We start from the raw sequence: 11,336 nt of genomic DNA on the forward strand, positions 1-11,336 counted from the left end.
TAAATACTACATCTATGTTATAACAACTGTTGCTGCAAAAATAAATAACTTCATTTAAGTCAATCTATATATATTCGGTTTAGAAAACCACCTGTTTTAATATACAATCTCCCTACATGTATAGTAGTTGCTAAAATGAGAAAATTATCACCCACAAAGTTACATACATACATGGTAACACTCGTGTAACGACTGTCGTTGCTACACCAGAATAAATGAATTAATTCCATTTATGTCATTTACACCTTTCCCATTGGTCCCCTCCTACCCTTACTTAACCTTGTGACCTCACAGTCAGTGGGTTATTGGTGGCATCGACTGTGGATTGGTGGTTAAGATCGCGACGACTCTTCACTCCTTACTCAGTGGTTGACAACATCGAACAAGACGATGCAAAGTTTTGGGGAACGTACAGACCCCAGGTAAACATCCAAGAGAAAAACTTAAATGTTAAAACTATATATTTTATATGTGTTAGGGTGTGAGTGCTGGTCTAAATTCCTGGTCCCAAGGAATGCCTTGCAGTTTGGTCCACCGCTATTGAATAGAATTTTACATTGAAGTTTCGTTCTTTAAACCTTTCATATCTATGGTTTGAGTGTTGTGTGGACATCACCCACACACCCATATAGAATAGAACTCTGGAGGCATGGGGTTCTCAATCTTATTTATTTAAAACCCCACTTTTGCCTTTAAAAAGTTGTCGACCCCCCATTTTAAAAGCGGGGAGTCTACTGTGACAACTCTAGACTAAATCCCAGGGCCCTTGTTGTGCCTCAATGTAGGACTTTATCGTATATAATATTTTATTACAGCATCAATAATCATTTAATACAGCGTTTATTAAACTGGGGTAAATTCCACATATTTAGAGGGTAAATGAGCTACTAATCAAATCAGAAACGACGGGACAGAAAAATTGTGCCAATTGTGGTACTTTACAATACATTGAACAACTTGTTGCCAAAAAGCTAGCGCATCCGTTGCATTGAATATAACTGATGTGATTAGTTGTTTTTGCTTTTTAATATATGAACGCCATATTAAATATTGGGGGTAAATTTGACAAGCATTTTTGTTAAAAGGGTAAAGCATACCAAACAGTTTAAGAACCACTGATTTAAACATTGGCGATAAATAGTGTTTACATTTATGATAATTCATGTTAATACAATATATAACAATATTAAACACACAGGTTTACATGGGAATGAAAACGAAATCCCCACAATCCTTGGTCACTGGTTTGATGTGGCTAAGACAACATGAGCGGTATCAAAGTGAATTACCACTACGGCACACATGTGAACATGGTATTGTTAATATTTACTTTAGTGCTAACATTAAATTACTGCAAGATTTTGTGGTGAGGTTTTTAACTGTTTGTTTTCATGCCATAGATAAAAATATACAAGAAAGGGTAATAAAGCTATTGCCCAGTGGTCACTTATGGGTTTAAACATTAAATAAAACAATCACCCACAAAGTTACATAAGTGGTAACCACAAGGTGTATGAAACAGAACAATAAAACAATCACCCACAAAGTTACATAAGCGGGCACAAGGTGTATGAAACAGAACACACGTGTTATAACGGATGTCGTTTTAGCTACCTGAGGATTAATAAGTTTTATGTGGTAACTTGTAAGCTGGCACGAGATGTTTAAAACAGAACACCCGTGTTCTAACGACTGTCGTTGCCCCGCCATGTGAGGATAAATAAGTTACATTCATGGTAACTGGTAAGCGGGCACGGTGTGTATGAAATAGAACACATGTGTTATAACGACTGACATTTCCCCACCATTCGAGGATAAATAAATCACATTAATTCACACACCTCTTAACATAATACTACAAACAGGAGATAAGTTACTGAAATATGGATGGCTGGCTCACGATGGAGTTAACTTTGGCATCCAGGATGTTGTGGAGCAAGGATATTCCCTTCGTACTTCCTTTGTGAAAGTTCCTGGTGGTAGACATGGGGGGGAATGGACGTGGAGGGTCACTGGCACCCAGGTGGGTGTGTAAAGTTTGTGGGGGCAAAGGGTGGTGTTAAAGTTTGGGTGATGTCAATATACTTTAGAGGTTTAAGTTGTAATAAAATATTTTGTTGAGGCAGAGATAAAAGTGACGTTACTTTATAATGAAAAGTTTTACCTTTTAGGATTTACCGCTTAGCCTTAAAACAGTGTTTTTCATGTGAATTTTTCATTAAAAACTTGTAATAAAGTTCATTATTTTGATCATTTAGCAAAGCATTAAAATAAGTGCGACTTGTAACCGAAATGTTTTGTTTTTAGACGGGAGCATCACCTGTTACAATATCTTTGTTCTTCTATGCTGCAACTGACGGCCAAGGAAAGTTGATCTCGGTTGTTAAAGATACAAAGAATGGGCGATACCTTACGCAGATTAATGGTTAGTTGTTTGTATCTTCGAGTGTCGGAACTTCGAGTGTCGGAACTTCAATATTTTTATTTTATTATGCCGGTACGAACAGTGGCAGATTACTTTACGTTGACTTTTTATCTGCCAATGGATATCCTGATAGCTTGCTGGATGGCAGATAAAAAGTTGTTGTAACAATTTTACCAGATGAGAAATTTTCTTAACATTATGCCTAGTAGCAACAGTAGCAGAATCTTTAAAAGTATATCGACTTTGTAAATCATGTGAAAAAAATTGTGGTACAACAATTAATCACTGTTGGCTGTTGCAACTGTTTTAGAGTTACATTCAAATCTAAAATTGGTATTTTCAAAAACAGTGGTTTAGTTTTTGCTGATCATAAACAAAGTTATTTAAAACAAAACCTTCCAGGTGAAACAGAAGAGCTCGGGAAGTTTAAAATAATCTTTCCGGCCGAGAACACTGGAGTAGACACTCGTTACCACACGGTGTCTACAAAAGCTGAAGGTTTGCACAAACTGAAAGAAGCCGCGCTCCGTAAAATGCAAGCTACAATCGAAAAGTCAGGAAACAATAAAGACAAAGTTCTTTATTTTCTCGGGGATTCCGCGAGCCATAGAAATCCACCTGGAGCTAAATCCGATGTCGTTTTTCACCAGGTAATGACTTTATATGTTTTCTATGTTTTGAAGTAAAAGGTTGCCGTCAAATAAAGGGAAAGTTCAACACCTTAGATGATGCTGCATTTGCATATACCAGGACTAAACATCATAGGATTCATAGATAAATGTAACTTTGTAGGTGATTGATGGTCTGTAGGCTACCAATTTAAACAACCCATTAGTGACCACTGATTTGTCTTTATGCATAAGTATAACCATACTACCAGGATTAAAAACAAATTGAATTTTCCCCAACAGGTGACACTTAAACTCCCGTTTGAGATCGACATAATCTTTGAAAGCGAAACTTCTTCTCGTAAATCTCAGCTTTCTGGTGAAACTTTCACCCAAGAACTCGCGCAGTGGAAAGAAAAGTTTGACCAAAACTTTGAAGAAAGGTTTTGAAAAAATTTTTTTTTTTATAAATATTATGTTTTTTTTGACGAATATTTGGGTGACAATCAACCAACAAATAGGTTGTATAAAATTGAACCATACAACCCAAAGTATGTTTTATAATTAGTATTTAGATAAACACTATTTGATGGCCTGTAAAACATCAAAGATTTATATAAAAAGGTCTCATTTTATACACAGCACTATACTTTTTAATAAATATTATTCTACATCTACCATATCTATATGGGATATTATGTGCTAACAGTATCCATCTAACCCCTCAAAACTTCATTCTTTTGTTTTATAATAGGTTGGGGTAAGATGGCCCATGTTTTACCCCCAGTAATATATCTAATCTACCCATTACAGGTTCCCGCTTAAAGACAAGGGGTATGATTCAGCGAAAATCGCCTTTGCAAAAGCGATGCTGAGTAATATGGTGGGAGGGATAGGTTATTTCTATGGTCATTCCCTCGTTCAATCTGAAAACCAGAAAACCCCGGTAAAATATTGGGACGCAGGGTTGTTGACTGCTGTACCATCAAGGTCGTTCTTTCCTAGAGGATTTCTATGGGATGAAGGTGATATAATATTTCTATTCTATATGGGTAAGGTCTTACAGCGAGGAATGTTGTTGGACTTGAGATTTAGGCCAGAGTTTAGCCATTACCGCAACATTGTATATGCACATTCTATTCTATATGGGTGAGGTCCTACAGTGAGGCATGCCATGGAAGCTGGGATTTAGGCCAGAGTTGGTCCATTACCCCAACAATGTATATGCACATTCTATTCTATATGGGTGAGGTCCTACAGTGAGGCACGTCGTTGGACTTGGGGATTTAGACCAGAGTTGGCTCATTACCCCAACACTCAGGGTGCTAAAACCTAGTAGTGACCGCTGGGTTGCAACAATTGCTGGTAAATGTCTTGCCCAGTATACACACATACAATGTCAGTGGTGTTGAGCTTTGATCTCTACAATACAGTATTAAGTTTGGTAGATTTAGCTGACATAGAAATCGTATAAAATATTCCCTGGACTTGAATATAGGGAGTTAAAACTGACCCCTTGGTTGTAAAACAATAATATGTGAACCCTCTGCTCTATATAAGTGAGATCCTATAGTGACATTCATGGAGCATAGTATTCCTGTTAGACCCCTTGACCGTCCATGGAGTATAGTTGGCTCCTTATTCCCCTTGGCCGTAGCTTTAGTTCCCTAATATCCAGGTTTCCATCAACTTTTGATAAGCAAATGGGATCGCACGATTAGTGAGGAAATTATCGAACATTGGTTGAATCTGTTGAATAAAGATGGTTGGATACCAAGAGAGCAAATACTTGGGGAGGAAGCTAGGAGTAAGGTGGGTGGAATGTGGAATGTATGTGTGGGTATGTATTGTATGTATATTTCATATCAGAGGTTATGGGTTCAAGGTTTAATGCTGCCACCTACCCTGGCGTATGTTTCCATTTACCAGTAACTGTTGCCATGTAGAAAAATTATCCCACACAAAGTTATATACGTGGTAACTTGTAAGTGGGTAGAGGTGTTTGAAACAGAACACCTGTGTTATAACGACTGTTGTTGCCCCGTCATGCAAGGATAAATAAGTTACATACGTGGTAACTCGTAAGCGAGCACGAGGTGTATGAAACAGAACACCCGTGTTATAACTACTGTCGTTGCCCCGCCATGCGAGGATAAATGAGTTACATACGTGGTAACTTGTAAGTGGGTACAAGGTGTTTGAAACAGAACACCCATGTTATAACGACTGTTGTTGCCCCGTCATGCAAGGATAAGTAAGTTACATACGTGGTAAGTTGGTACCTTGTAAGAGGGCACAAGGTGAATGTAACAGAACACCCCTGTTATAACGACTGCCGTTGCCCCGCCATGCGCGGATAATAAGTTACACTCAAGCAAGAAAGCAAATGTTTATGTTGCATGCAGCATACAACTCTCTTAAGTTATAACATTATATTAACAGGTCCCTGCTGAGTTTGTGGTTCAACAAAACAAGAACGCGAACCCTCCCACTTTGTTCCTTGCCATCGAATCAATATTGAAAGGATTCAACAAAGACGAGATAAACGAGCATGACACGAGGTTTTTGAAGAAAATCTTCCCTAGATTAGAGGTAAATATGCTTAGTATTTTGTGGATAAGTGATTAGTGACAGCTGCGTTGAAGTAAAAAAAAATATACATAAAATATACATACGCTCATAATGGTGGCAACAAGCCAAAATTATGTTTTTCTGTTTGGCTGATAATTTGGACAACCCATTAGTGACCACTGGGTTGCAAGTCGTGTTTAAATTTCAAATAAACTGCTATAAATTAGGAATTTATCTGTATTTTGAGTACAGACAATCTATAGCATTTATAACAAATGAATTTCTACAAATAAACCAACCCACTGTAGATATAACTTGATAATTCACATTTTACGTTTGAAATTAGAAGGCCTATTGTATGTGAACTATCCGTCCAAATTTCTATTAGGTCGTGAAACAAATAAGCACCAAAACCCACACAACAGGTGTGTTATATTGTTACATATGCTGTAATTCCCTTTTCTTCGTTCTTTTAATAACATGACCTTCACTAATATAAATCACCCACAAAGTAACATACAGGGTAACTCATGAGCTGACGACTCTTGTTTACCGGGCACACGAGGATAAAGAAAGTTACATTTATTCATTCAATTATGTTATGTTTCATACACCTCGTGCATGGTTGCGATATATCACCCACAAAGTTACATCTGTCATAACTTGCACGTCCACTGTCGTGTTCTGGCCACACGAAGATACAGAAAGTTACAATTATGTTTGTTATCTCAACAACAGGTTTGGTACAAGTGGTTCAACACCACACAAGTTGGGACGGCCCCGTTCAGTTATCGATGGCGTGGTAGAAAGGAAGGCACAGACGATGAATTGAATCCGAAGACACTTACATCAGGATTAGACGATTACCCTCGTTCCTCCCATCCATCGCAGGATGAGAGACATATTGACCTGAGGTGTTGGATGGCCGTCGCTTCCGGAACGATGGCGAAGATAGCGAAAGTTGTTGATCCAGGTAAAGGGTGTTTCTATTTGACTTAAAATGCAATCCCCCTCGTTATTTTGTTAATATTTTATGGATGGTTATATAGTAGGGTGGGGGAATATGAGACAACGTTTCATTTTATTTTCTCGTCCCATTTAAAAATAAACAAAGAACATTCAAAGAATTATATAACCGTATCCTCGCGACTCCCATAAATCGTTGGTTATTGTTTAAAACCTGATCAGGATATTTGGATATTAGTATGTTTCATTCACCACATTATTCAATGAGGTTCCGTGTAATTATAAACACACAACCCACCAACAGACAGCGCACCAAAATTTGAAGCCACCCACAAACTACTTACCAACCATCGAATTATGAACGAACTTCATTGGTCAGCGGAGATGGGGCTGTTCTCAGACTACGGTAACCATAGCGACCGTGTTTATTTAACGAGGAAAACATTCCAACCGGCGCAACCAAACCAACGACCTTATACTAAAATGGTGAGAATTGAGAAGCAAAAACCAAAGCTGAGGTTCACGGACACATTCGGATACGTCAGTCTGTTTCCATTCCTACTACAGGTGAATAGCTTTGGTGTAAAATATTAAATGAAAAAGTTCTGGTTCAAATAACGGTGTTACTGGTGTAATGTTTGAATACAAGAGGGAATATAAATGGCTTTAACCATAAGCGTCACAATTTCAACAAAATTCAGGTTTTTTAGAGATGTTTCTATTCTATGTTGGTGAGGTCCCTAGGATTTAGGCCAAGATTGGCCTATTACCCCAAACATTTTAGAGTTCACAATACAGAATATTGAATCTGTGAGATTCATATCCTTCCGCTGCAGGTGAAGCCCTTTGGTGTAACATAATAGTTAAAAGATAGAATTTAAAATATCTGTATTATATGATACAGGTGTCTAAGTACTTTACTTTTTGGGAGATTTTTTCATTTTTTTATGTATGACTGATAATTTGGACAACCCATTAGTGACCACTGGGTTGGAGAAATTGCCGTTAAGTGTCTTGCCCAAGGACACATACGTCCACGGGCAAGACACTTAACAGAAATTGTTCCAACCCAACAGTCACTAATGGGTTGTAGCACCCTGGTTGTTGGGATAATGGAACAACTCTGGCATAAATCACATAACTCTATTCTACATGGCTTGACTAACCCTTATAATCTTATAATAAATAGTTTTAGTTTAAATGTTTTCTAGGATCCCTTCATTTCCCATATAACTGTATTCTACATGACTCTATTCTATAAGTTCTAAAAATTCTCAGATTCTGAAACCTGATTCTCAACAACTAACACAAATCCTCGAAGACCTAAGCGCTAGAGACCTCTTGTGGACAGAGTACGGACTACGATCGTTATCAAAACGTGACCCACTGTATATGAAGAGGAACACGGAGCACGACCCGCCATATTGGAGAGGAGCCGTTTGGATAAACATGAATTACCTTGCTGTGCGAGCTCTCAAACGATATTCCCAACCTGGAAGCAGGAATTCTGAAAAAGCGGCGAAACTGTACCAAGAACTACGCTCGAATTTAGTGAATAATATTTACAATGAGTATGCAAGGTCTGGTTATGTATGGGAGAGTTATAACGACATGACAGGAAAAGGACAAGGAACTCATCCGTTCACTGGGTGGTCTGCACTTGTGGTGCTTATGATGTCAGAACAATATTAATGATGTCATAATAGGGAATTATTTTTTGTATGATGCATGTGCTATAGAGTATAGTTATGATAATACATCTATGATGGAGCAACCAAATCTGACTTTATAATAATACTTATATCCCCCAGGTCATTGTTTATTATATGAATGGTTTTAAACCAGGTTCTTATTTAAAGGTACTATAGGAAAAGTATTACTTTTTAAATTGACAAGCTAAAACATAGACAATGTTTTGACAAAAGCGTATTTGTCTGTACTGTGTTTATTAAGGCTTTCTGCAACTAAATTACTTAAAAAATCACCCACAAAGTAACATACTTGGTAACTTGTAAGGTGGCACGAGGTGTATGAAACAGAACATACGTGTTATAACAACCGTCTTTTTCCGCCCATGCGAGGATAAACAAGTAACTTTCATTTATTCAAAATAGAATGTTTAAAAATTAATTTTCTGGTATGAAACTTAATTACATCAACATTAAGTAATGGGTTGTCCAAATTGTCATACCCTGATGATGTTTTTAGAACAAAACGTTGGTGTAATAAAGTAACATATTAACCAGAAGAGCAATCTTCACTACATTATGCCTGATAACAACAGTAGCAGAATTTCTAAAAGAATGTCAGCTTTTTAAATCATGTGAAATAAGATGAAGAACAACAAGTTTTAATCACTGTCAACTTAAAAATATTTTGCAGTTAAGTTCAAAACTTTTCAATAAATTTGTGTTCTCTGCAGCTGTGGTTTCATGAAAAGCAAATGTTACATCAACAAAAGTATTTATTGCACAAATGAAAATTAAAAGAACAAATGAAAAGTTTTTACTAAAAAACGTCAAAATTTATACTCATATCAATTTGATAGAAGAATCAAGAATGCTTTTAGATAATTACATTTTTCAAGCCAGAAACAGTTAATTAAGAAAACTAAACTTTGGTAAATTGTGGCTTAAATCTCAGGTCCTATGGTGTAGAACAGAAACAACATGGTTATTTAGCTATAGAAGCAAATACTAAATTTTGGTAAAATTCTGGCCTAAATCTCAGGTCCCATGGCATGCCTTGCTGTTGGATAGAAACAAGATAGTTATTTAGCTATAGACGAAATCTGGTCCCTTATTTTAGATAGTGAACCCAACATTGTGTCCAATGTTTCCCGACTCATATCCACTTCCATTGTTTTATCTGATGTCTATGGTAAAACATAAAAATAACATAAACAAAAATGTTGCAGAAATTTTATAAACTCAAAAACCAAAAAAAATATATATTTTAACTATTTATAATTTAAAAAAAAACATTTAAATAGGGTTTAAAAACCAATTTTTACATTTTTTATTTTTTTTTATAACATTTTTTATTACTTTTTGTGAAGGCATTACAATACCATAAATATCATATAAATGAAAACTCACTTCAAAGTTAACAACACACGATGGGGCTCTTGAGGGATTGTCTTTTTCAAGTCTCCAATCAAAGTTGAGCAACTTTGGAAAACTCACTAAAAATTTTTCAAACATTATAGCATTTTGCATTTATATATGATATAATTGGGCACGTAGTGACCATATAGATCCTTTATCGTCGAACATTTTGACACAAGACAGCTCAGTAGTTAAGTCACCTCAAGCACTTGCATTGTAACCAAAAGATACCGGGTTCAATGCTCGATACTGATAGACATATGTGTCCTTGGGCAACAGTAAACAGACATTTCTCCAACCCAGTGGTCACTGATGGGTTGTAGCACCCTGTGTATTAGGGTAATAATAATCTCAGGTCCATGGCGTGTCTTCATGTAGGACCTCACCCATATAGAATAAAATGTGCATATACAATGTTGGGGTAAAGGGCCAACTCTGGCCTAAATCCCAATTCCCATGGCTTGCCTTACTGTAGGTCCTCACCCATATAGAATAGAATGTCTATGTGTATATACAATGTTGGGGTAATATACAAACTCTGGCCTAAATCCCAAGTCCCATGGCATGTTTCACTGTAGGACCTCACCCATATAGAATATACTGAAAGTATCAACCATTGATAAACCACTTAAACTCCCACCTTGATATTGCAGCATCCTCGTCTTCCATTCATCCAGGTTGGAAGAGATGACTTTAGTTAGAAGATCACGGAGGTTGGGATGAAAGTCGTCAGGAAGAAGATCCTTAATGCACGATGCGGTTCCTGTGAGATGAAGATGGTGTTTGATCATAAATGATGGAGCTGAGACCTGGGATGTTGGTCTACTACCCCACTAACCTACTGTGTACGCAAGAACTAGGATGAATAATTTAAATTTAAAATGCTTCATCCAAATTTCAGGTCTCCTAGCGTGCCAGTTTGAGACCTCACCCATATAGGATACATAACCTCATATTATCACATCACCATAGCATTACACCTATAACTTACAAACCATCCCAATTCCCACCTTGGTAAGTTAAAAGCTCTGTGATTGTGTGCCTAATATAAGATGTATCTTTATTGTTATTTTTCTGCAGATGAATGTGACGTCATAGACACCACAACTGAAAAGTCCACAAACCAGTAAAACCACCACTTTGAGCAACCCACATAGAACTAACCACCTCACCTTTATAAACCACTTTCCCCACCAACGCTTCCAACGCCGCACACAACTCCCCACCCTCCTCTACACCAATGTTAACTTCCTTACAAATATTATCGATTGTTGCCAACCATGTGTTTGAACCTTCAATTAAACCCAACACATGGTGGCAGCATTGAGCTACGGACTGCTTTGACGAAGCCTACATAGAAATAATATATTTATATTGTGTGAAAGAATTATTGAATAAAAATTAATACAGTTTAGGAATTTAAACAATGTTTACAACTGTATCACATTTTATTATTTAGTTAAATTGCACTTGGCTGTTCATTTAGATTTAATCATGTTTTGCATTTATTTTATAAAACAGTTATTTAGCTAACAATAAAAAGTTGGACAATATAAAACATGGCTTTGCGTAAAGATGCAACTCTTGCCCCCAGGTCCCTTGGCATGCCTCACTGTAAGACCTCACTTATATAGAATAGAATGTGCATATACAATGTTT

At 36.9% G+C, this 11,336-nt stretch overlaps 2 protein-coding genes across 3 annotated transcripts; one reads left to right on the forward strand and one right to left on the reverse strand.

Moving 5' to 3' along the window:
- Position 1: 1 nt before the first annotated feature.
- LOC100183132 (mannosyl-oligosaccharide glucosidase-like) lies at positions 2–8,818 on the forward strand. 2 transcript variants are annotated; one of them, XR_003397139.1, is made up of 13 exons: positions 2–422; positions 1,199–1,313; positions 1,866–2,023; positions 2,308–2,425; positions 2,828–3,075; positions 3,337–3,476; positions 3,847–4,058; positions 4,712–4,845; positions 5,476–5,625; positions 6,343–6,577; positions 6,875–7,137; positions 7,849–8,321; positions 8,365–8,818. XR_003397139.1 is itself a non-coding variant. In XM_009859944.2 (12 exons), exons 2-12 carry the CDS (start codon positions 1,205–1,207, stop codon positions 8,260–8,262), a joined length of 2,181 nt encoding a protein of 726 aa, XP_009858246.1. In that variant the 5' UTR covers positions 2–422; positions 1,199–1,204; the 3' UTR covers positions 8,263–8,818. The 2 variants fall into 2 exon arrangements, 1 of the variants encoding a protein (XP_009858246.1); XM_009859944.2 differs by having other exon boundaries at positions 7,849–8,818.
- A 198-nt stretch (positions 8,819–9,016) lies between these two features.
- LOC100178405 (COMM domain-containing protein 9) lies at positions 9,017–11,027 on the reverse strand (the record flags this gene model as incomplete). Its single annotated transcript, XM_002122242.5, is given in 4 exon segments — positions 9,017–9,445; positions 9,669–9,754; positions 10,318–10,440; positions 10,850–11,027. Coding segments are annotated over 4 exon segments (492 nt in total), but the record flags the coding sequence as incomplete, so codon positions are not given.
- Between the last annotated feature and the right edge of the window lie 309 nt (positions 11,028–11,336).

Source organism: Ciona intestinalis, unplaced genomic scaffold, assembly GCF_000224145.3.
Source record: "Ciona intestinalis unplaced genomic scaffold, KH HT000313.1, whole genome shotgun sequence".
NCBI classification, from domain to species: domain Eukaryota; kingdom Metazoa; phylum Chordata; class Ascidiacea; order Phlebobranchia; family Cionidae; genus Ciona; species Ciona intestinalis.